Source organism: Rhinolophus ferrumequinum, chromosome 17 (assembly GCF_004115265.2).
Source record: "Rhinolophus ferrumequinum isolate MPI-CBG mRhiFer1 chromosome 17, mRhiFer1_v1.p, whole genome shotgun sequence".
Lineage (NCBI taxonomy): Eukaryota > Metazoa > Chordata > Mammalia > Chiroptera > Rhinolophidae > Rhinolophus > Rhinolophus ferrumequinum.
Genome location: NC_046300.1, coordinates 51244201 through 51271537, shown reverse-complemented (window position 1 = coordinate 51271537; position 27337 = coordinate 51244201). Strand labels below are relative to the sequence as shown.

Sequence of the window (27337 nt, the reverse complement as noted above, 5' to 3'; positions counted from 1 at the left end):
TTTTAGAAAGATTAGAATTATTGTGCATTTAAGAGTATAAATATATCTAAAACAGAGTTATTTTTTTCCTATGTACTAGGAGGTTTATTGTAACACGGTTTTTAATGGAAAAAAGAAGAGTAGGAAACATTTATTTACACAGATAAGTTCTAAGCACATACTCATAAATATTGTTGAGGTAAAAACCAAAATGCAGAAGTTTTGCACAATATGGACAGCTGGCATTTATGTAAATTAAAAAGACAGTGCACCCTATTGTTACATTTGTATTATTTATGAGGACGTACACATGTAATAATAGCACAAAAACATGTGAGAAAGATGGACACCAACTTTAAGATGATGGTTTCTCTCTAACAGAATGGAAATGGGCAAAGTTGTGGGACTTCAACACTTTGTTATGTTTATGGTTTTTAATTTTTTTAAAATTGTGGTAAAATACAACATGAAATTTACCATCTTAACCATTTTAAGTGTACAGTTCAATATTGTTAAATATATTCACATTGTTGTGTAACCAATTTCTAGAACTTTTTCATCTTGCAAACCCGAAACTCTGTGTCCATTAAACAACTCCCCATTTTCCTCTACTCTCAGTCCCTGACAATCACCATCTACTTACTGTTTCTATGAGTTTAACTACTCTATATACCACACATAAGATCATACACTATGTGTCTTCTTGTGACTGCTTTATTTTGCTAAGCATAATGCCCTCAAGTTTTACTCATATTGTAGCAGGTTCGAATTGCTTTCCCTTTCAAGACTGAGTAATATTCCATTGTATTCACAACAAAATGCCACATTTTGTTTATCCATCCATCTGTTGACATTTCAGTTGCTTCTGTCTCTTGGCTATTGTGATAATGCTATGAACATAGGTGTACAAATCTTAAAGTGTTTTGGTGAAAGAAATGAACAGTTAAATCTGTGGAACTATAGTTGCCTGAGGCTCTTCTCTCCTTCCATTCTCTCACAGAACATTCCAGTCAAACTTTCATTCACACTTATCTACCCAAATTCCTGTAGTTGACGTGCATGTTGCCAAGTCCTAATGGCAGTCTTGTGGCCCCCTCCCACTAACCTCTCAGCAGCAATTGAGTACGTGGTCACTGGCGCATGGTGGACTCATATCTTCACCTGCTTTCCAGATGCCACACTCCTGGTTCTCTTCCTACCACACTGGCCATTCCTTTTCAGTCTCCTTTGTTGCTTTCTCCTCACTACTACGACTCTTAGTGTTAGATTGCTCTGGGCTCAGTCCTCTGACTTCTCTCCTTTCTATGCTCAGTTCATAGTTGATCTTATCTGGGCCCATGGCTTTAAGTGCTGTCTATTCACTGATCTCAAATTTGTAATTGTAGTTCTTCTCCCCCCAATTGAGACTCATCTATTCAACCTCCTACTCAACATCTCCACTTGAATGTCTAATAGGATTACAAACTTAACACATGCAAAACCAAACTCTTGGTTTCCATAACTCCCACTTCTCCTCCCCAGTCTTCCCTATCTTTGTATTCCACCTCCATTCTTCCTGTTGTTCAAGCTAGAAGCATTGAAGCCTTTTCTGTTTTTCTAGTAGTCGCCAGGCAGTCTATCAGGAAGGCAAGCCAGCTCACCTTTAAAACATATCCAAGCTCAGTTTCTTCTCATCATCTCTACCCTGTCATCCTGCTCCAAGGTTCTATCACCCTTGCTGGGGTTATTCCAGTTGCTTCTTACTAGTCCCTAAGTTTCTGCTCTTACACCCTTCCCTTCCCCAATGGCAACCCCAAACAACACTGCAGTCCAGCAACTAGAGTAATCATTTAAGAAACTACATCATATTATGGTTTATCTTGCTCAGAACCTTCCAATGGCTTCCCATTTTTCTCAGAGTAAAACCAGTGTTCTTACAATGGATTCCAAATGTAGGACCCCCTCCTCTCATCATACGCCACCCAGCACTTCTCTGACCTACTAGTTTCCCATCCCTTATGCAGCTCTAGCCAGGCACTTAAGCATTTGCTATTCCCTCTGCCTGGACTATCTGCACAACTGTTTCCCTCATTTCTTTAGATCTTTGCTCAGAAGTCACCTTTCTATGAAGCTTTCCCTGATCACCCTACTTAAAATTGCAATCTATCCCCCTCAACATGTCCCCTAACTTCCTGACTTATTTTCCTCTATAGCACTTACGACAAACCGGTTTGTCCTCCTTTTTAAATTATTGTGCCTTTCTCCCATTGGAATTTGAAATAAAAATATTTCAAATATTTTTGAATATTTGCCTGGAATATTAAGAGCTGTAATATTTGTCTGTTTGGTTCACTGATGTATTTTCTATACCCCCGTATCAAATTACTATTTGAATATATGAATGTTCCATATTCTAAAACTGATGTGAGCTAATGTGTGAGATTATAGTCTTATTTTCCCTGTCAGTTTCTCCAGTTGGTTTTGTTCCTTAAGCATGGCAATTTAAAAATATGTCTCCATATTGTTCGGTACTCTTCTCTGGAATCTGAGCAGGCTTATGACTGCTTTAACCAACAGAACAAGTGATTCTACGGAACTTCCAAGGTTAGGTAATAAAAGGCCATGCAATCTCTGGCTTACTTGCTCTTGGAGTCCGTATTCCTAAATGTAAGAGGTTGGATTATCCTGAGGCTGCCATGCTGTGAGAAAGCCACATGGAGAGCCATGTTTAGTTGCTCAAGTGGACAATTTCAGTTAAACCCAGCTTCAAGTCATTTTCCAGCCAAGGCACCAGGTATATGAGTGAAGAAACCATATTGAAAGTGGATCTACCAGGACCAGCTGTTCCAGCCTCGTGACATCACACTGTAGAGACAAGCCATTTCTACTCTACCCTTTATGAATTCCTGACCCAGAGTTCATGAGCGTAATAAAATGGTGGTGGTTTGACACCACTCAGTTTGGGGTGGTTTGTTATACAGTAGTAGATTACCAGAAAAATAAGGAGGAAGGACCAGATAAAAATAGTGAATTACCTTTGGAAAGAAAGTTAAGTTTTGATTTTTGTTGTTTTTTTTTTGTTTCTGTTTTTGTCTACTGAAGAAAGTATATGGTGCATGCGGACATTATTTGGCCAGGCTCATCTTGGAAGCTAGTATTCATCCAGATTAACTCACTAGACTTATTAAGTGCCAAGAAATGTCATCCGATGAATCTCTTGAGATTTCATGCTCAACATTCTGGGTTCTTAGTATATTTCCATGTTGATCACCTGGAGAAGCTGGCAGTTTTAGCCCAGCTAAGGGCAACCTAGTCATGAAATTGTAGGAAAGTATATACATTGGGGATGAGTGGGGATAATGAGATGTTAAATTTCATGATGCTTCTAATTTTCTTTTTACTCTGCTTTTAAAACTGAAAATGGGTGTGACTAAAAATACCAGCCAGAGATCAACATTTCAGAGTCAGCTGCCTATTAAAAATCTGGATGTTCTCAGAGCTGGAAGGGTCATTTGAAACCCACTCATAATGCTCCTTATTTTGCAGATCAGAGAGGAAAAGGGGTGTGCCGGGGTCTCTGTCTGGGTCAGTGGGGGTCCTGATTCCTGCCTCTCAGTATAATGTTCTTTCCTTTCAACAAGTGGTTTTTAGCCTGGAGTATGGTTCAAACTTCTTGAGTGATGGCTCAGGCTCTGTGAAGCTGAAATGGCACGCACCGTTTTGTTTGTGTGTGCTTTTGTGCGCATTACTAGACAGAATCCACACCTTCCATGTGATTCTTACAAAGATCTGTGACACAGAGAAGTATAAGTACCACTGCACTCAATGATTTCATACTGTCATTTACAAGCTACCAAAGTAAATTAAACCTTGTACATCTCCCATAACTGCAGCAGATGCTCCTGGGAAAATTATTTAGTTGTTTAAGATCTGTGCATAATGGATGTATCTTTCAGATCGTTAGGGATAGTTGGAGCACCCAGTAACCACTCATCTTACTACCTATTTAGAAAAAATTGACAAGTACTCACACATTAAAATCAACTTGTGATTCAAAAGCAACATACAATAGAGGGCTGATTAGGCATTATTTTTCTCTGTAGACATTGCAGTAGTTAAGGCAGAGAGAGGTGGGATCTCTATAGAGAAAGCCTGTAAACATGGAGGCTAACGACTTGTTGTATACACCACCATCCAATGTGGGTGCCCAGCAGCCTTTTCAGATGGGGTTCCAGGATCTCTTGGGGTCCTGTCATCTTCTTGGGACTTGGAGTCCTTTACTTTTAGCCAGCAGACAGGAAAGTAGGGGGAGTAAAGACAGGGTAAGGAGTTTTTATGAAAGTCGAGTTTCTCATTTCTACCCACAGTCCACTGGCCAGAAATAAGTCACGAGGACGTCTTGATACAGGGCAGTGGTGATGAGGTTTCCTAGCAACCACTCTGCACTAACGAAGAGGAGCATCAGAGTTCATTGGGCGATGAATCCTCTCGGCCACGATCAGAAGGAGCATTTTAAGGTTTCTAAATCTTAGAGATGGATAAAATGTCTGACGTGGGATCTTCAGACAGTCCTTGAAGTCTGCATGTGGATTATCTTTACTTTCCTGACATCTTAGGAATTAAGGTGATCCTCAGAAACTATGAAGTCGGGATTGATTGAAAAATAGTGTAGTGAAGATAGGAAAATTACAATTCATTGGTAATTGGAGATGTTCATTTATTTTTTTATGGAGTGACACAGAGAGTAAGGGCCCAATCTGGATTTTGAACTGGTTTATATTATAATAGAATTTGTATAATTATAGCAAAGAGAACTCTGTTTCCATGTTTGCAAAACCATTGCTACAAGTTTAGCTTTTTTATTGCAAATTTGCCCTTAAAAATGTTTTCATGCTTAGCAGAAATTATAACAGCACATAACTTTACCCTATGGTTTTTATTTTTGTTGTGTTGCTTTGTTGCTTCTTGGTTATTTTTATTTGTTTTATATAAGCTTAATCTCGTTCTTCAAATTGTCTTACGATTTTTGTTTTGGAACCAGGATTGGTTTTGGTATGAAATTATCATGAATTTCATTCCCATCTTTTTTTGTTACGATGCTTTTGATGCCACATAGTATCAGAATTGGTGACCTATGAAATGTATTTCTTCTACCACTTACTATGGAACAACTGTAACAAGAGATTTACTTTCCATTTTCTCATCTATGGGATTTATTGGTCCAGTGATCTCCAACTATCTTGGAAGTAATGTTGAGGGCTAAGTAACATTTTATGGAGGTTTGAACAGTGGTGTGCTGGAAGTGGATTGTGCTAGCCCATGAAAGCCAAATATTGGAGACTTATTCTAACAACTAATGTTACAAAATTGAACATACAAACTCACAATTAAAGAGCTTGTATTAAAAACTCACTATTTCCTAATTTTTGTTATATTTTACTATTATGTATGCTCTTGAGGTTATTATGTCTATTTTGTCCATATGGTGGAAATACTATACAATGGGGTGTTATGTCTCTCTTCCCAACTCTGCATTCAGTGACATCACTGAGGTAGCTTGACGTTGGTCTTGGTGAGTGCTGGTTGTTAAATGTTTGCCAGCAGCCCACAGGACTCGCCGTACAGTCATACTCCTCATAGGTTTATGGTGAAGCTTGAAAAACACTACTGCCAGGGCCACTGTAGGTGCACAATGAAGGACGGCTGCTTTTAAGGTCATTCCTTCAGAAAAATCTCTGCCATCACCACGGAGCCTCAAATTGCGAGATCATTGCAGTCCGGGGACTCCAAAAGGACACAGAATCTCTTTCTCTTTCTGCAGTCATAAAATGGATTCAGTAATACTTGACTCCGTCCCTTTCAGGAATATGTTAGAGGAAAAAAATCCTAATTGATGCGAGACCATTTTGAATAATTAGGAAGCACTAATCCTAATTCTTTTTAAACCGGAGGTTGAGAAGTAGTTTTGCTGATTTATGCTAGTGATGACTTTGAGGAGAAAATACACTTCTTACACCACCACCCTGCCCTCCCTACACACACACTACAGTTTAGAGCTATAATCGTGACCGTGATTCCCCAGGGCTGGTCCCTGGCATGTGCTCCTTGGTCCAAGACCAGGTCTTCTTGGGCCGCTGGCAAATAAGAACAATGTAATAGGATATGTGCTAAAGGTCTCCTGTTTTCTTTTCCTGGGAAGGTCATCTTTTCTTGTGGGGTTCTATTCTTCTGACAATTCTTACATTGTTATGTTCTATCTTTATGAAATGACAATGGTAGTAGATGGCAGTGTTGGAGGCAGAGTTAATTTTAATGCCCATACTTGGAAAAAGCTAGAAATTTTGTTGAGTCTCTTCTCCAACGCTCAAGTATTTTTGTTGTTGCTGTTGGTTTGTTTTAATGTTGTGGTCCAGTGAATAGTAAAGGCCTAAAACTATTCCATGTTGACTTTAAATGATTTTTCTGGAAGCAAATAAATCTTATGAGATTACTTATGAGATTACAGGTGACTTACAATTTACATAAGTCTTAATGGAATTACTTCCATTAGGTGACTTGTATCAGCAGCATGGATATGTGTGAGCATTTTTGTTTACCCCTGTCGTTGGCTACTTTCATGAAACTATTGATAATTATTATTAAGAAAAATCAAAGCACTAACTGAAGAAACTTTGTTTATCTCTTCTCTTCTGCCAGGACAATCTTTTAAAGTCTTAACAAAACTGTTCTTTTGAGAAGAGGATGCAAAAAGTGAGCCTTCAAGCTTAAAATTACAATTGTATTGTTTGCTTTTTACCTGAAGAAATAGTCATCATTTTCCAGAAGTTCTTGTGTCTACATCTGCCTTTAACTGTTTTTATCTCCCCTCTAACACTGTTGATATTAATGCCAATTTTAATTTCTTGGCATCACGAGTGCATAAACATACCACAGACATGTGATTTTGAACAAGGACTGAAACTGTAAATTAGGAAGCAAGAGATTCACCGGGCTTCATCAGATCAGTTCACTCCAAAAACTGACACAGTTGTACTGAAACGGTTTTAAATTGCTCATTTCAAACCTACCTCAGTAGCAAAATGCCACGCATGCAGCAGATTTGCAACCACGTTAGTCATTTTCTTTCCTCCGTTTTCTTGCTGTGTTTGTGGAGCACAGAGTAATGTAATTTAGTAAATTATGATTTGATGGCTGGGCAACCACCCCAGTGTTGAACAGTATTTGGACTATGATTACTTACTGCCTTTGTCACAGTTGACATTAATTATTGATGGAAGTTTCAGAAATAGCGCATGTGCCAGGAGCTTTTCACCGGAACTCAGGCTCTGCAGGAGGGATGCTAACGAGGGTGGGGGAAGAGGCACCTGTGGCTTGTTTATGTCTGTGCGAAGCAAACCTGGACCCGGTGGGCCGTGTGGCACCTGTGTAAAGGTCATGGTGTAACGGGAGAATGAACCGTCAGGCTTATTTCTATCGTGTTCCTCCCCAGGAATTGCACCGAAGAAGCCAACTTCAGCAGGAGCCGGCAAAGACGAAGGCGCTCCAGACTGTCATCGAAATGAAGGTAGGAGCCGTTCACATTTGTCAAAAAACAGTTGTGCCTCCAGAGTTTGTTCTCACTGGATGGTGCCTGACATAAACATGTGAAATGAACGTTGTGTTTTTCTCTAGGCACCCTGTTGAGTGCTTTTCTCTGGATCTTTTTGCCTTCCCGGTACATTTAATGTATTGGCCCTTTAATTAGGATGCCTTTTCAGAGCAAAAGAATAAAGGGCTCCAGTGTCCCTTGGCTGAAAGGAACTGGCTTCATTTCCAGAGCATGGCCAATGCTTTCAATCTTAAGGGAGGTTTTTGTGTGTGCTTTCAAAGTAAATTTCTAAAGCTGGAAAATTTCTTTTTTTCCTCTCACTCACATTACAATGAAAAGACACCTTGACAAACTAAGATTTGTCAAAGAGAAGGTGTTTTCTATGCAACGGAGCCATTAAATAATTAAAATGATGCTATCAGCAAAACTTACTTTTCAAAGAATAATACTTTCTCATGACTTCAGTATTTTCTCCTAACCGACTCTGGAAGAAATAATAATTTTGTAAGTACTCTCCAGGTATCCCGTTTAGCTGTGGAAGCATAGAGATGTGCTATTTAAAAGAATCAAAGATCCTCCTGGATGGATTTAGGGCATTTCAAGAATAGTGAAGTAAGTGATGATGGCCAAGCCATGGTCTATGATTAAAAAACAGACCTAAATGAAACCCTTTGTCAGTATCTAGAAATCTGAAGTCTTATTACTTCCAGTTTTTGCCAGAAGGAAGCAAATAGTAGAGTATTTATCTTAACAATAAATAATTCTTGACTTAAATTGTTCCATGGAGAAACAGATAATCCATAATGATGGGTTGCAATTTGGTGATGCCACACTTGAGTTTAACACTCAAGACATTGCTGGTTACCATCAGCCTACAATAGAATTCTGAAGTTTGCTGATAGGATAATGGTTTTTCTCTCTTTCTTATGGCACATGGTTTTGAATTGCCTGCCAAAAAATTCCCACGTCCTGGGGAAAAAGAAATTAATATGAACTATTGAGTTCTTGGCATGGACAATTCTGACTTGGGATTTTTTTTTTTCCCTAGTCAATGACAGTGTCTTCATCCAAGTAGATTTTTGTGGAAATAATGTAGAACATTTGCTTTCAAACCGTATGTCTCCCGAATGAGGGTTACACGAGTCAAGGCTCTTATAATGCATCTGCAGCAAATTGGTTTGAAAAATATCGTCAAAGGGAATCAAATACCAATAAGATTAAAACATAATTGCTAATTTTGGCTCCTCAAGTTGTTTTGAATTTGTGATTTTAACTTATTTTGAAAAGAAACTTATTCTACACCTGAGGGTGAGTGATTCATAACTGAGATTTGATCTTTACTTCACATTAGAACCAAACTTGGGACTTGGTTAAGGCTTAAAAAAAAGAAGAGAAAAAGAAATGAAAAAATTAAAAACAAAGACAATACATTTTATTTTTTTTGCAAAGAGTCCTTCGTCCTCTTTCCACCTACCTCCTCACCTATATCCCCAGTCTCTAGTGCAATCAGTAAAGGAAAAGAGGATGTGTATAAAATCTATTTCCAAATTATCATTTATTTTTTTTTTAAGATTGTGTTCTAAAAGTCTTTGGAGAAATGAGGAATGACATCTTTTCCAGTGCTGTGGGCATTTTCCTGGGATAGGTCTCTATGTGAAGACAATTAGTACTTTTTTGTGACTTCTGTAAGTAGAAAATCTGTTTGATTCTAGCTTACTGGTGTTAGCATCGTATATTTTGTTAGAAAACAAAAAAATAATAAAAACACTCCTTTAGGCTATCTACATGGGAAGGCATTAAAAACATGATTTTTAGGACAAATTCACATGTATATATTATCAGTAGATTGAATCCGGAGTTTTTCTTTTTTGGATGCCAATGCTGCTGATTTGTAGAACACATTTTTAGGACAAATGATGATCAATATATTTATCAGGGAAGGGAGCCTACTGTTTTTCTGTTGTCTTTTGGATGCCTGCTAATTTATAAAGCACTGCCTTCTGTTTTGGCAGTGGAGAAGGCTGGGTCCCATTAGGATCTATACTTAACATACATAAATTGAGTTATGGAGGCAGCTGGTAGAGGGTCATCTCCTCAGCCATGTGTATAGCTTGTGACAGAGGCTGTGATCTCATCTGATTTTGTACATTACATCCGGGTGAAATTGGAGGGAATATTGGAAACTAATATTTTACAAGCCTTAGGGCTCACTGCCAAATAGAACTAACCCTTAAACCGGATGGGTGGAGTTTGAGACACTGTTGTGTTTTAACTTAAACACCTTTGGGTAAACATGAGCGTCATGTAGTGCTTTGGCAAAATCTAAAGTTAAAAGGAGCTTTCTTAGAGTAAATTGGATCTGTAGTTTCAGGGAGATGACATGACTTGAGGGCTTAGAAGTTACCCCTGCTTGTCCCTGCTGCTTAGTGAATCTGAAGGTTAACTTTTGACCCCTCATCTTTTCCATATATACACTTTGCATCAACTTGAGAGAGGTATTTGTTGTGAAAAATCTGTGAAATCTTGCCCAAATCCGAGCACTTGTATAACCACAGTCTCCCAGTTCTAGTGACTCTCTACACACCCCTCTGGATTTCTGGAGTTGTGAGAATATAGCTCTGTCAGGCTAGTGTTGGGTAGGGCCATTTCCCACATCAAAGTGAGGGGCAATTTTCTTGCAACCATCCTATCTATTGCCAGTTTCTTAAGCCAGGGGAGCCAAAGTTATCTGAATGAAAATGAAAGGAAGCAAAATAAATGAAATTATTTGTGATTTATCTTCTTGCAGGAAGCGCCAAGTTTTAATTTTGATACCAATTTGGTCTGGCAGGTATGTTCCAGGTTTGAACTTTGTGTGTGTTTCTCAGAAAAACTAGTTTTCTTGTAGATGTTGCGGTGCTCCTCCTTTGTTTTGCTTTTGTGTCTAAAGATTCTTTACTAAGCTCTTCTTTTCTGCTCTTATTGAGAACTGTCAATAAAAATGGCAGTTCCCTCTTTTTTCTTTCTTTAATGTTAATTCCTTTGAAAGAATGTGTTTTTAATCTACTTTTATTATAAATTTGACATGGCTTAAACATGATGTCCAAAAGTTGCATTTTCTTGGGTTCATTCATAAAGCTGTATCCCTTTTTTTTTTTAAGGAAAATGAATTACAGTAATGACAGTACTTGTCAGATAATCTCAATTTTTTTTCGTTAGTCAGAACTTCTAAATGAATGAAAATCTAATTCAAAATGGCTTAAGCCAGAAAGGAAATTTATTGGCTCATGTTATGGAAAAAAAAAAAGTATTGCTTCAAGCACAGCTTGATCCAGGGGCTCAAAAGATGTCAACAGATCCCATTTTCTCTCATTCCATCTTTTATTTTGGCTTCCTTCATGTGAACTCTATTTTCAGACAACCTCTTTCTGCCTGTCTGAGCAAGATGGCTGCACTAGCAATAATAATCACAGAAGGAAGAAACAAGAAGAAAGATGCATTTTTAAAAAATTCAAAAGATCAACCTACTCTAGAATAATGATAAGTACTGAGATAGAGCATAAAACTTTACTCCCACCGTATCAGCTCAAGCTGAAAAGAAAATGCATGGCGTTCCCTAGTTTTCCTTTGCTTAATGAATTAAATGGCACTCATTCATCAAGAAAAACAAACTATGCTAGCACTAAGTGTAGCAGAATTTATTAAATGGGATATTTATGAGTGACGTCAGGGTTTTGGTAAAAGTTGCAGAAAATATACTTGATCTGGTGAACTTGTTAACTAACGTGGATTAAGAAGCTAGGGGCATAATGTCACCATGTGACAGCATCTCTGTGGCAACTGAAGTGAGGTTTGTGGGTGTTTTAGTTTTCTGGTCACATGACCAGCAAGGGCACTTCTGTGTCATGCATGATTGGATCTTCTTGAGTAGTCTTGTCCCCAGGTGTTTCTGTGGGAACTGAGTGGTAAGCAATTCAAGATTGAGCTTGAGTAAATTGCGTACTTGTCATTGTGCAATTGATAAAAGAATATGACTTTGTATTCAGGTGCTAAACTCTAGTGGTGAGGTTGGTTTTTGTTATTAAAATTAAAAACCAAACCTTGTCTTTGTGCTCAGGCAGATGATGACTTTTCTCTGTGCTGTAGAGCTGACCTGCAGTTGGGTTAAGTTTCCCTTAAAAGATATCTTGGTCAAATTCAGCCAATTCAGTTCTACCAAGCATGGAAGGGATGTGCTGGACCACAGAGAAGGCAAGAGCTGCTACTTGGCAACTTTCCCAAGGCCACACAGCTAGGAAGGGAGAGATTTCGAATCCAAACCTAGGCCATTGAACACATCCCAATTCCCAGTGTGAATTTCATTCGAGTCCTAGGACCTAATTTGGAACACCATGAAATAGCTGAAATGTTTTCTTTGGCTCTAGGTTTATTTCATCCATCTTTTGAAGTGTTATTTGTTTGAGTCTAAACCCCGCACTCTACTTAGAATTATTTCTTCACCCAGGATAATGTGTTCACAGAAAATTTGCTAAGCCTAGTTTTAGTCAAGCCATTATGATAGCTTTTAGGCTTTAAGAATATGCCCTGGCTTTTTTTGTGACTGTTAAAAAGAATAACAGCAATAACGACAGTGATACCACCTGTATCACCGGTGACAGCCCACAGTTCGCGCACCAAAAACCACATATGGGGAGCCAGGCTCAGGGCACCTGACATATAACAACCTGTGAATAGGCATAATTTGTTCTATTTCACAGATAAGAAAACCATGGTTGAGAGACACAAGATAAGCAACCTGCCCAAGGTCCTACAGCTAATCGGTTGGCAGCTGAGATCTGAACACAGGTTTCTCCTCTGAAAGTCTTACACTCTCTCATTCTGCAGTTTGCTTTTACTGAAGATGGTCCATAGGTTCAACTGGTTTTTCTTTCAACACTTGGGAAATTACACACTGAGGTTTGCATCATAGAACAGGTTGAGGCAGCTCATGAGAACAGGAGAGGTCTATTTGGTATTTTTGGAAAGGTGTGGTGGTGTATTTTGTGCTATCGGGCAAGATTCACCCTTTTTATGTGTATGTGTTATCACCCCTCCAAACAGGGCTCCAAGTATGTTCCCTACAGCCAACTTATCTTATGTTTCCCTCCCTGACTTTTAAGTCCTGCCCTTTCTGAAGTCCTTATAACAGCGTGGAGCAGAACTCATTCAGACTTGCAAAACCCTGTGTTTTTGATGTGCTCTATCCATTTCTAATACCAGAAATTATCCTTTAGCTTATTTTTTTTCTTGAGAAATTTCTTCATCTTCTCATCTTTCAACTTAAATACATAACTTTGTCCCATTTAACTATTTTCCTTAAATAAGGGGAAAAATGTGGGTTTTAAGTGATAGCCAGAAAAAGCAAAATGTCAAGTTAAATGTTAGCTCTGGATGATATATGGTTGTCATTTAGAAGCAAGGGAGATTAAAAAAAAATGAGACTTCTTTCTTTTTTTGCCCAAATTCTTCTTATGTGTTTGATGCTAAAGGTTTAAGTTGCCAGTCCATAATTTCTGCAATAAACAGGTTTAGTTTGTGTGAACTTAACTCCTGAAGTTGAATCGTAAACATCAGTGTTTGTTGAGCATATATTTTGTGTACAGCACCACCATGGTGGGCCTTTCAGAAAAACTTATTGCTCAGTCTTTAAGGGGCTAATGGAAAGAAGTATGTAAACCGGGATCGAAATAATGACCTAAGAATGGCAGAATGGGCTGCAAGGGCTCAGAGGATATCAAATGCGAGAGGGGCAGGAAATGCTTCTTGGAGGAGGTAGTACTCAAGGATGGCTTTGGAAGATTGGCATGATTTTGATAAAGGGAGAGGGATCGTTTATTAACTGGAAACCAGATGAGCAAAGGCAAGGAGGCTGGAAAGTCTGAGGAGTGTCTGGGCAAGAGCAAGTCATTCAGTTTGGTTGAGAGAAGACTTTTTAAGTTTAAAGAGTGATAGAAAATCAAATGAAGTCATAAGAGAGTGAGAGAAATATAAATAATAACGATAAAAGCTGAAATTAATGAAATAAAAACCAAACATGCACTAGAGAGGAATACCAAAACCAAATGCTGATTCTTTTAAGAGATTAACAAAAACGATAAAGCCTGGTTAGAATCATTGAGAAAAATAGAGACAGCATAAACAACCAACATCAGGAATGAAAAGGGGACATTGCTATCAATCGAATTGATATGAAAAGTATGGGAGGATTTTATTAACAACATTATGATAATAAAGTTGAATCTTTAGATAGATTTCTTTAAAAACACAACTTGTTCAAACTGCATGTGAAGAAATAGAATATCTGAGTAGTCATATATATTTAAAAAATGATTCTGTGATTTCAAATCTGAACCAATAACAACAAAAATCTTGAATATTCAAAAAGCAAACCTAACAACAACAACAAAAAAACTGCAGGCCCAGATGGCTTCTTCAGTGAATTTTGCTAAACATGTGAAGAGAAACATTTCATTAATCAGACAGAAACTATTCTAGAGAAGAACAAAAAGAAGGAACACTTCCCATCTTATTTTAGGAAGCCAATATAATCTTGAAACCAATACCCAACAAAGCCATTACAAGACAGGAGAATTATAAGCAATCTCTCTCAAATGCTGATGTGAAATATCCTAGTGAACTGAATCCAATGACGGTTAAATCAAGTTGTACTTATTCCAGGAATTCAAGGTCTAACATTGAAAATCAAATCAATGTTATTTACCATATGAATAGGATAAAGGAGAAAAATTAAAAACATTTCAATAAATGCAGAGAGAGCATCTGATGAATACAATATCCATCCATGCCAAAACAAACAAACAAACAACAAAAAAACTTCTGAAAGTTTTCGGCAAACTCAGATTACAGGGAGAGGATTTTCTCAATCTAAGAAAAGGTAGCTACAAAAACTACAGCAAATGCCATATTTAATGATTAAATGTTGAAAGCTTTCTCTATGATATAAAGAACAAGACAAGAATGCCTATTACTATAACTTCTATTCAACAATGTTCCGGACATCCTAGGTATAAGAATTAGAAAGGGAGAGATAAAACCACTTTTATTTACAGACACGATAATTGTGTTTGTAAAAAATCTCAATGAATCCATATATAAACTATTAGATGAATAAATGAACTTTGCCAGATAACTGCTTAATATTTTAAAATGAATCATATTTCTATATACCAGTAACAATTATACAATGAAATTTAGAAAACAGTATCATTTACAGTGGTATTGAAAAACTCAAAATACATAGGAGCAAATCTAACAATGGTTGTACAAGACCTAATTTAAATAGAAGATACAAAATACAATTAAATATGGAATAACCAAAAACTCGAAACAAATGAAATAGCAATTACAGTGGAGTGGATAAATAAATAGTGGGTATTCATACAATGAAATGCTATATGGCAATGAGAAGGACCAAGTTATTGCTTCATGTAATCACATAATTGAATACCCCCAAAACAGCGTTGAAAGAAACCAGACACAAAAGAACACACACGATATGATTCTGTTTATATGTGTTCCCAAAACAGACAACAGTTATCAGTCGTGTTAGATGTCTGGACGGTGCTTAATCTGGAGGAGTAGGGAGGGTGTGGAGGCTGAGGCGGGGCACGAAGGAAGCTTCTGGAGTACAAGTAATATTCTGTTTCATGATCTGGTTTTCATGTGCCCAGGTGTGGTCACTTTGTCATGTTTCATCATGCTAAAAACCTCTGATTTGACTACTTTCTTATGTTTAATATACTTTAAAAGTTCACTTAAAAATAAAGGAAGAACAACTCAACAATAAAAAGACGAATAATCCCATTAAAAACTGGGCAAAGGATTTGAATAGATGTTTCTCCAAAGACAACATGTACATGGCCAATAAAGACACGAAAAGATGTCCAACATGATTTGTCATTAGGGAAATGTACATCAAAACCACAGTTAGATAACAATTTATCCCCCACTAGGATGACTGAAAACAAACAAATAAAAAAAAACAACCATTAAGTGTTAGGGAAAATGTGGAAAAACTGAACGAAACCTCAGATACTGATGATGGGATTGTAAAATGGTTCAGTCCGTTTTGGAAATCTATTTGACTGTTCCTCAGTATGTTAAACATAGAGTTACCATGTGACCCAGCAATTCTTCTCCTAGGTGTACACCCAACTGAATTGAAAACATATGTATACATAAAACCCTGTACATAAATGCTCATGTCATCATTATTCACAATAGCCCAAAAGCTATAACAACCCAAATGTCCGTTACCTTGTGAATAAACACAATATGGTATACCATACAATGGAATATTATTTGGCAATAAAAAGAAATGAAGCATTGATATATACTACCACATGGATGAATCTTGAAAATATTATGCTAAGTGAAAGGAGCCAGTTGCAAAAGGCCACATATTATATAATTCCATTTACATGGTATGTCCAATATAGGAATATCCATCGAGACAGAAAGTAGATTAGTGGTTGCCAGGACCTAGGGAGAGGGGAGAAAAAGGAGTGACTGCTAATGGGTACAGGGTTTTGGGTGATGAAAATATTCTGGAATTAGATAGTGATGATGGTTGTACAAACCACTGAATTGTATACTTTAAAAGGGTGAATTTTATGGTATGTGTATTATATATATATATATATATATATATATATATATAAAGCTATTATTAAAAATAAAGATATTACAAAGAAAAGATCAATAACTTTTATTACTTAAAAAATCAAAACAAAACTATAAAATAACCAACTAAGAGCTATGTATCTAAGGTTTATAGTAGAAACTTAGTATTTTTAATATGTAAAGAGGTTATATTTTATCAGTGTGGAATAAAAGCTTGAGAAAAAAATTGTACCAAATGTTGACACTAATTCTGGATGTGGAGATTATAAAGAATCTTTATCCTCTACTTTTTTCCCCCCAAATTTTCATGTTTTCAGTAATGTACATTTATTATGTAGGAATGATCAGGAATTATCATTTAGGAAAAACAACAATAAGTTGGTTAAAAGAAAAATCATCTTTCAAAAAGCTTAAAGATGCACAATTTCTTCTATTCTTGTTTTTTTTTGCTGAACTGAGAAGTCTCCAAAGGGGAGAAGGTTAGATTATTTATGAAAATTGACAATTGGCTCTGTTGCTTTCTGCTTCTCTGAGCTCCAGCTTTCACATCTGTGAAATGGAATCGTGATACCAGCCTGCATAAGGTTGGGTGGGGATTAAAATGGATTAAGGCCTGGGAAAATCTGACACATAATAGATACTAAAGGAATCCTTTGCTTCTCCATCCCTTCCCTTTCAGTCTGGAAATTGAGTTTTACCTGTAAAAAACAGGTGGTACATTTGGGCAAGGACCACCAAAGGGAAGGAATTTAAGGGAAGGAAGTACTTCAGGCAGAGTATTAGCTCAGAATACACACATAGTTTGCTTGTGGAAAGATGTTAAAAGCATCTTAAAGGAGAAACCAGTGGGGAGAAAAATAGCAACTCCCAGTGGGCCAGTGGCGTAATAAATGACCTAGGGACTAAGCTTTCTGGCTGTTGGGCCTTTGGCAAGTCGCTTGTCCCCTCTGGCCGTCACTCTTCTCATTTGGCAAATGAAGGGACCGGACTAAGTGTCCTACTTTCAAAATTCTACCAAGTCTGGAGGCTTGGCGACTGGGAATTTGGAGTCTCCAAGGGCCTACCAGGGGTGTCTGAATTGACATGACGTTCTTGCAAAGTTTAAATCTCTGCTTTGTTAGCTCCATCTTGGCCAGCGCTGCTCAGGCCAGCAGCCCCTGCCCTCTCCCTTGCTGGTGCTCAGGTTCCCAGCCTATTGTTTATTTAGGGATTGCAATTTCCTTATTGGCGTGCGCCCCCGCCAGCCGGGTTGAGAAGTCAACCACAGCCTCCTGTGAACTTCCCTTTCAAGTTTCCGTAATGACAGTGTGCCGGCTGTCACATGTCTCATCCCTAAGGCATGGTCCAGTTTCCACATCCATCAGGCCACGCTGGGGACTTAGGGTGGCCTGAATTCCTCCACTGCCTGTTGTTTTTTCCGTGAGACAAACTGGTTGAACATAGAAGGATTTGCGGTATGTTTTAGAAATCCTAAGAATGAGGCCCCAAACCAGGGCTGTTGGGGGCCTCGGGGAGGTGGGTTAAAAGAAATGGGAAGAGCAAGTTCAGGTTGCTAGAAGGCCAGCAAGGAGAGCTTCTTCACCCAATCTTTTCCTAAAGAGCGTTGGAAGAAAATAGTGGTCAGATGTCCGTCTTTTTTTATGATGCCCTGAAATTGCAAAGTAGTATTTCATTGAACCTCTGGGAATTCAAACCCTCTTTGTATTCATATGCATGTGAAAGACAACGTCTGCTCCAGGCTAAGGAAGGGAGGGCCGGCTGCACTTACTGAAGACTACTCTCTCATCTGGAAGCAGTTTCAGAAATTTCTTCCTCCCTTTCCTCTCGCCCCAACCTTTTCCCTATTTTCTTTTGACCTTGCTCTGTGATCTGTCAAGGCTAAAAGTACTGTGTGGAAGAAAGCACCCAAACAGCCCAGCTTCTTGGTGCACACCTTCTCTGCTGCCCATCTCTCCTGAGCTTGGTGTGGGGACAGCAAGGTGGCCTCCTCTGTCCTATTCAAGGGAAGGCTTTGTAGAGAGAAACATTTCAGATTATTAAAGGTGTTAAGAAATGATTAAAGAAGACATCTTAGGGCATATAAACACATTTGATTTAATGCTTCGTGGAACAGGCAGTCTCCATTTGAAGAACTGCAAAATGGGGCCAAAGGCAGGAAACTTTTATAGGATGAAGAATAAAAAACAAGGAGGAAAAGAATAGGAACTACCGTGTTGGCCAGGGCCACATAATCAACCTTGCTTGGGGTGAGAAGGAACAAGGAAGTAAGCATAGAGCCCAGCGTTGGCTTGGCGCTCGGAGAGCGACTTACTGGATATACTGCATGTTTCTGGTCAAGAGGAGCATTTCAAGGGACTTGACCGTTATGCAAATTTTGGTTTGCTAATGTGGGACCCTAGGCAGAAGCAGCTCCATCTTGGGCCCAGAAAGTTATTTCAACAAAGGGAAAATCTTAGGCAAGTTATTGACCTTCTGTAGGTTTCCTGACCTTAAAATGGATAAAATAAGCACTTAATTCATAGGCTTAGGGCGAAGATTAAATGACATTTTTCTGGCATAATACTTGCATGAGTAATAAATACATTAGCTGTTGTTATGAACTGCATTTCAAACACTGGAATGGAGAAACATTGTTTGCTTCTGTCCCATGCTATTGTGTTCTGTATTCAGATAATGTAAACGTATTTATATTTTTAACAGGAAGAAAACATACAAAATGTGATTAAAAAAATATGGTGAATGTTTAAATAAAAATATTCATTATAGTAAAAGACACATTGCCATTAATCTCCCTCAAAATACTCCCAACTTTCTTGCCACTTTCTGAAGCAGTTCTGGAAGTCCTCTTTCATGAGTGTCTTTACGAGTGTTTAAGAAATGATGTACGTAGAAAACAGCCTGAGAAATGGGCAAATGGTTTCATCTTCCATCATGACCATGCTCCTTGTCACACATCACTTCTGGTACAGCAATTTCTGTCAAATAAAAACATTACGCTGTGTCCTCATCCACTTTATTCACCGGATCTGGCACTGTGCGACTTCTGGCTCTTCCTCAAAGTCAAAATGATTCAGGACATCGAGGCAGCCACAACAGTGCCACCAAAGACACTCACAAAAGAGGAGGTCCAGAATTGCTTTAGAAAGTGGCAAGAATGATAGGATAAGTGTGTTTGAAGCGAGGGGGAGTATTTTGAGTGGGATTAATGGCAATGTGTCTTTTACTGCAATAATTTTTTAAACTTAAATGTTCACCGTATTTTTTGATAGCACCTCGAATGTATAAAAAAGAAATCTTTTGATGTGCTCTTTTTCCCAACCTGAGGAACTTACAAATAAATACAGATTTTTGTATCATACCCTCCCCTCCTGAAATGGAATATTTTTGGGAGAGGCCAAGTCAATAGTTTTTACTCACTCCCTAGATGATTCTGATACACTGAGTCCACAGACTGGCACTAGGGAGCCTCTGGATTAGTGTACGTCATGGGCTCATGGATATTATTTTGGATTAGCCAGTGCCTTGCATGCACTGGGGATATAGAAAGCTCTCAGGATTAATTGAAGCAGCTTTTTTATGTGGTGCTGATATTCAGCTGAGAGGCACAGGTACATCTACAGTGGTTGTTAAAATATTGAAGTACTTCTCTGGTTACGCCAAACCTCAGAGCACCCCACACACACACACTGCAGTCCTTACCCTGGGATCCCCAAATCCAGCAACTAAAGAGTTAACCCCTGGCTCTGTAGGGACTTCCCTGACCTGGTTCCAGTGCTCCAGGTGGTGTATGTTCTAGTTGGTGTTTGCCCTGATTGTTGAAAAACTCAGCCATCACCTCCCACTCTATGGTATTTAAAACACTGGGGTTCAGTTTTCATTTATGATAACATAACTCCATTGAAACTGCCCTCATGTCACCAATGATATCCTAATTTTTTTAGTCTTTAGTGTCTCCAAACCTTTTTTTGACTCCTCTTCCGTTTTGAAGCTTCACTCTCTTATTTTCTGTGACTTTTTCATGACTTCCATTAATTTTTAACCCCTCTTTCTTGTGGCGATTCCTCCAGTGTCTTCTCTATCCATGATTCTCAACCATGTCTGAGATTTCTTTCACCACTAGACTGATGATCCATCATCTCTATTGTCTGAACTTCCATTTTGGCTTCTGTTTTTATTATTAACTTCCCAAAGGCCATTTTATTGCCTTCTTTCTCTTTTTATCAGTTATAAATGACTCCCCGTCAGACCCGCGTATAAACTCCTGGCTTGACTCTGAAGACCGGTTATCATTCAGCCTTACTTTCCTTTCGTTTCCAACTCCTCTGCAACTAAAAGTGATCATACTTTATAATCAGCCTTGTTCTTCGTGCTCCTCCTTGGTACATACTCCATACTTATTCTCTTATTCTTTCATCTCATATGATTAAATATTATGTGCTGGACACCAGGCCGAGTGTTCTTGACTTTGTGTGTATTATTAATTCTGGATGGAAAGAATTTCCTCTTCTCTGTTATAATCTTATTCTTATCCATCTCCAAACCTTATAATAGGTGCCTGTGCTTTCTAGAGATTCTTGACTCTGCTCTGGTGGCCTTACCCAGTTTTGAATTCTCTCTCTGTAGATTTACATCTTATTATATTTTGGTTTTATCTTTCACATTATCATTTGTGTATTATACTGTTGTGGTTACGAATGACCAAAACTCAGCTGTTATATTTTGGTATTCTGGGAAGTGGATGATTCACATATAGCTGTATCTAGCTATTCAAATTATATTATAAGGGCCCAATTATTTAGGCAGATTCTTAATACATAGATTCAAAGAAGGTCACAACCAGCCACAGGCCTGTACTTTTTATCATTCCTAAACTCAGAAAAGGAGAGACATAAACTCAGAAAGGGAGAGGCCCCTGTATTTATGTCAGTCCCTTAAAACTGGCCTGATGGCATCATGAGTTCATTCCTGAATCAGTTATTATATCCAGAGGATCCATGGAACTTGCCATAGGGCAGAGTCACACATCAAAAATCCATGAAACTTACAGGGAACTGGGGAGATGTAGTTCCTAAAAGGAAAAGAAAGCTGAGCAGATTGAAGAATAACAGATATATGCTACCTCCAGGAACAGGAAGGAAGGTAATCTTTATAGAGCCTCTACTGTGTCTTAACTATTTTTCTGGAAGGTTTACATGTCACTCATTTAATTCTCCTAACAACCTTGGGTTATAGGATTACCAAGGTTAGGGACATGCTCACCAAGTTAAACAGTATGGACTAAAATAGAAGCTACTCTTTTCTACATGCATACCTCACAGAGCTGGCAAAGGGGCTTATGGTAATAACGACAAACTTGACTCTTCAGGGGAGGTTCCATAATAGGTACTTGGCATGCATTACTATCACTTGTAATTTTCTTAACGTGCTCGTGGGCATGGCCCTATTTCAGAGAGGCATAGTATCTTGCCCAAATTGTAAAGGCCTGAACCAGGATTTGCATGCAGGTTTGTGACTCTCTCAGGGTCAGCTGGATTGTTTTATCTTTATTTAGCTCTTTTTATTAGACCTGAGTCTGTTAACAACAACCAGAATTTTGTACGTGGACAGCAAAACCTCAGAGATCACATAGTGTCCAGCACAAACCTGTAGAGACACGTCTTCTGCCCATGGGTCATTCGTACTGTGCATAGACAGCACGACAGAAGGACGCTTCCAGACATGGGCTTCGTGAATCATGAGTCAGAAGGAGGAGAATGAAACCATGAAAAGAAACATCAAAGCACCCTAATTGCTTTTAATTTGAACTAGTCCAACCTGATTCTGTGCTTTTGTACATTTTGCTAGAAAGAATTAGGCACCATCTGAACAAACAGACCAGCACAAAAGCACCACCACCAAAAACTAGCATGTCCCCTGTCATCTTCTAATTTCGGTCATCATCTTTATATAGGTTGATAAGGCCCAAGAAGACGAGGTTTTGATTTTTTTGTTTTTCATCCTAACGTGGCTTACGCCCAAGTCAACTTTTTCTGGTGTGCTTAACTTGGGCTCACATAACCGTGGTTAATCCCACACAGTAAATCCTTCCAAAGGCAGGGCATTACTCAGAAAGCCTAAGAGCAAGGGCTGCTCAGTTATGTTTGCAACGACAACGAGATGATTTATAAAAGTTAAGGCTTCAAGAGCCTCTGTGGTATCCAGTAATAATAGTCTAGAATTTTATTCTAAATAAAGTGTAATATAATTATGTAGGGATGTTTCCTGAACATTAGATCACGTCTTCTTCTTTAAACCAAATTGGCCCTAAGTTTGTTGATCAACGGCCGTTAGACCGATATGTGATCACGGTGAGTTTCATGCTTTGTAAAAACTGTTGGTGTTTTCTTTTTTGGCCTGATATTAAAATGAAACCAGTAATTCTTACTGTATTTGAAAGGAAAGCACATTGTGACACTCAGCAAGAACATAATTGTTACTTTTTGTGACTAAATGATATTGCTTTTTTGGTGTTCCACCCACTCTCCATTTCAGTGTTCACAGTTCCTAGAGAAATCTGGTTCTTGCTGTTTAAGGGGAATATCATGTTTGACAAACATAGAAAGGGTAATAATGGCATCCTGGCTGGCAGTGATGCTCCAGAAAGTTTACTCTCAGGGTTGCTGTACACATACGCCAAGTTGGGTAGCTGTTGAGAGTAGGTTCATATTTTTCTCAACATACCTGGGCAGTGAAGTTGTCCTGGTCTTTTCTGCACTGGTCAGTCTTGCCCCTTAGATATGCTGGACACCTGCAATCATTTAGAACACCCACTTCACCTGAGGATCTTGTGAAAATGCCCATTCATATTCAGTAGTTCTGGGTGGGGGCCTGAGATTCTGCACTTCTAAAAATCTCTCAGGCTATGTCACTGGTGCTGGTCTGTGGACAACATTTTGAGGAACAAGGATCTAGACTGTCTTCCAGGTGAGAGAGAGAAGGATGCCCATGAATCTTGTTGAGATCTGCCCGGTATCTCACACAACCTGGCAAAGTGACTGGTACCCAACAGATGCTCAGTATATATTTGTTGAATGAAGGAGAGAACTCCCCATGTCTGTGTTTACTATCAACTGTAGCAGACACGTCATAGAAAAATCCAGAGATTATTTTTGAAAAAAAGATAAAACAGAGATAAACTTATTTCAGTGTTCCCACCTGACTTTGCTTCTCATTACTGGAGTCCTTGCACTCATGGGCTGGTGCTACTAATAGTCACGGCTGGTTGATGAATCCGCAGGGTGGGCCCATTGGGCAGTTTGCTACTAAGCGTTCAATTCCAGTAGTTTATTTATTAGTTTCCTATCAAATACCTATTTTGCATCTTTTGGATAAAATAAGTGTAAAATAGTCTTGGGGATGAATCTTTAAGTAGGAGTTATGATCTGCAATATATGTATAGAGCTTTTACAAGTATTATTTTATGAATATTTGGGAATAAATAATTTGAAAGAGATAGTCAATTCAGATATTTTTTTTCCTAACTAATGGGGAATGAAGCAAACACATTTCATTTATTTATTTTTCCTCCTGAGACTTTCCCCCCAACAGTCTTACAGTCTTCAACCAAAATGTAGTATAAAAGCACAGTTTCATGGTTGTCCTATTTCAAGACTATTTGAAAAATGTCACCTGAGACATGAAATGGGAGTTCCAGGAGTATAGGAGTCTTAATGTTCTCTCCCTGCTCCGAGTTCAGAGCAGGCTCTCAGTAAACCACTTTGCAGTAACAGAAGCTGACAAGGTGATTTGGATATTTAAGCCCCCAATTATTTTAAATTGGGTGAAGTCAGGGCAAGTTTTTCCTTGAAGGATGCAAATTATTGTTTTGATTCTTCACTTTCATATAAAACCCTGAGCTTAACATGATCATTAAAGTCCTATTTTGTTTCCCCTCAAGAATTGACTTCTAGGGGAATAATACTAAGAAAAATCACGCTAAGTAGAGTACTTCGCTGTAGGACTTCCCAGAACCATTGATGCTAAGATGCATTGGGAATCCCCAATAAGCATTTCTCAAACTTACTTCACCCTGAAACCCCCTTTTTACAGGACTTTGGGGAAAGCTGTTCTATGTTGTATTTCACTTTCCCCATCTCTAAGAAGGCCCACAACTATGTTTCGAGAGCTTTTGCTTATTTGTGAAGCATAGTCAAGATGAGTATTGGAAAATCACTACATAGATTAAAAATATCATTAATAAATAATATTTAAAGATGTTCAGATGAAGAAATCTCTGGTAATTAGGAGTAAAGTGTTCCTTTACCTTCTAAAACTTTACTTTTCAAGTTGCTACAGCCTATGTCTTCATTTAATTTTTTTCTCTTTATTCTAGATCAGTGTTTAGAGTTGCTGAGCGTGTGCATTTAGTATCTACTCTGAAAAGCAACACCCATATATCACATTGAGCCATATCAGGATTTGTGAACTAGTTTTCTTCCTTAGTCCTCTTTAAATATAAATAAATTTTTGGTCATTTATCTAGTTTTAGAGGTTTTTAAAAGAGAGAAAAAAAAATTCTCCCTGAATTCCTGAAACTGAGGCAGTTGAGAAGCTGTGACCATAGCAGTTGTTTAATTTGCTTTTATTTTTCATGCTTATGTCTCCTCTTGTCTTGCTCTGGTTCAGCATTTTGAATATCTTCTTGGGCACAATCAGTACATCACCTAATATATCTATGTATTTTGTATCTGTTCCTCTCTCTAGATCTTAATGATATTCTCCTATCTCCTTTTCTTTATGCTCATGATTTCAAGTATGAGTTCTGTTCCCCCTTTATTGACTTCTTATGTAAGAACAGAAGTATTAATAAGGACAGAAAAATAAACCTTTATTAAAGTGACTTCCACAACACCCATTTCTCTTTTCTTTCCTCTTCATCTTCATCCTCTTCCTTTTCCTCCTTCTCTTCCTTCTTCTATTTTGGGACAACTATGGCTAAAGTAAAAAAAGATTGTGAGGAAAAGGAAAGGTTTCCTTAAATTAAGAAAATTAGTGAAAGTTAAAAATACTATTTTCAAAATGTGTTTCACCAGTTGGGGAAATTTTAACTCAGATGTTTATAGGGCAAAAGGGTTTCCTATGTTAAGAAACTTTCTATCTTAACTCAGTCCTGATCTTTCTTTAGCAGTATGTGATATTTTACAGTCCAGTGTAAAGCTCCTTCTAACCCATTTAGAAGATGACAGTTGCTAACTAAAGCATCCAGGGTTGACTGTGGGGAAAGCTCCCCTTGCTTACACAACTGAGACCTGAAATTCTACCAAGTGCTAACCAAAAAGTAAGGTATAAGATGTGAGGACTACAAAATGTAAAGCAGTGTGTACACAGACACACACACACACACACACACACACACACACACATTTATGCATGCATACATACATACATACACATGCAAATGTGGTTACCTTAGACTTGTGTCTGAGATTCCAGAGAGTTTTATGTAGGAAAAGCAGAGATGTTGGCCCTTCCTTTCATACTTAACTTCCAGTAAACTCTTATAAGTATTGTACTTAGATATTTGTAAATCTCATTAGTAGCCAACTTGTATCTCAATAACGAGAGGAAATCTATATCATATTGATATCTGTCTTCTTCTGTATTCTAAATATAGTATAGTCTTAAGGCTTTCACCGGTATAAATAAAAATGGTAATAAGTGGGTATATTTGGGTGATGGGATTATGGACAATCATAACTATCTTATCTAAATAACTTCTCTCTCTCTTTTTTTTATAATGAGCATGTCTCAGTTTTATAGTCAGATAATAATGGTGATTTAAAATGACTCTCCTTTACTTAGGAACTTGTAGAACTTCTCTTTCCAGCCTTTTCGTTACTGCTGCTCTTTTTATCTACAGAGTTCTCATAGCTCAGAACTCACATGAGTCATGGAATATGACTCTACATTTGTCAGCTTGGGCTGTCATAACAAAATTACCACAGACTGGGTGGCTTCGAAAACAGAAATTTATTTTTTCAAAGTTCTAGAGGCTGAAAGTCCAAAATCAGGGTGCCATGCCAGCATGATAGGGTTCTGGTGAGAGTTCTTTTCCTGGCTGGCAGATGACCACTGTCTCACTATGTTCTCACATGAGAGAGAGAGAGAGAGAGAGAGAGAGAGAGAGAGAGAGAGAGAGAGAGAGAGAGAGAGAGAGAGAGAGAACAAGCTTTCTGGTGTCTCTGCTACTGAGGGCACTCATCCCATCATAAGGACCCCATTCTAATGACCCCTCTAACCTTGATTACCTCCTGAAGGGCTCATTTCCAAACACCATCATATTAGGGGTTAGGGCTTCAACATGGGAATTTTGGAGGCACGCAAACATCCAGTCCGTAACACTTCCCTCACTCAAACTGGAAGGATACAAGATTCCCAGAAATTGCATCTAAAATAGAAAAAGACTGGCAGGCTATACATAAAAACATTAATGATGGTTATCTCTGGACGGTGGAATTAGAAGGGATTTTCTCCATTTCCTATGAGTTTAAAGTATCTTATTTTCAAAACTGGAAAAAAAATGCAGTAAGTATTATTTTGAAAGGAAAAGGGAATACCATAGAATATAACATTCCATAATAATCTTGCAAATTTTACAGTCTCTTTATTTCGTCTTCTTGGGGTTTTTCTGAGAATTAATAAAGTGTTTCCAGCACTTAGAGCACTTGGGTCTTGGCACACAGTGGAGCTCAGTAAGTAGCTGTTGCTGTTCCTCGTTTTCCTGCTAACGATGACGACAATGTTAATGATAATTATCGTATTGCCACATGAGACATGTCCTCCAGCGTGTAATGTAGAAAAATAAAATAGAAAATAGTCACAAAGTCAGGACAGACGCATTTGTTGCTAAGCTTTATCTATGTATTTTTTTTAACAAGTTAGTTATAAATTGAATGGCCTATTAATTTTCTTTACTTTTGAAACTCTTACCTTTTTAGATTAAAAAATGAATTGTTTAACAAAATTAGTTGGTGGCTTATTTTGAATTAACAGTTATAAATGTAATATAAGCTCCTTGAATCTGTACAATAAAATGTCAGGTAGATGTTGATAGTGAAAAAACTTAAAACGAAACTTGCCACATATTTCATT

At 38.0% G+C, this 27337-nt stretch overlaps 1 protein-coding gene across 14 annotated transcripts in view; it reads left to right on the top strand.

Moving 5' to 3' along the window:
• Positions 1-27337, top strand: part of ERC2 (ELKS/RAB6-interacting/CAST family member 2) — a 923425-nt gene that overhangs the window by 279855 nt on the left and 616233 nt on the right. For all 14 annotated transcript variants that reach the window (XM_033133186.1, XM_033133187.1, XM_033133185.1 and 11 more), the window contains one exon: positions 7448-7522. In XM_033133186.1, the coding sequence (XP_032989077.1) occupies positions 7448-7522 (75 nt within the window). The remainder of the gene's footprint in view (positions 1-7447; positions 7523-27337) is intronic.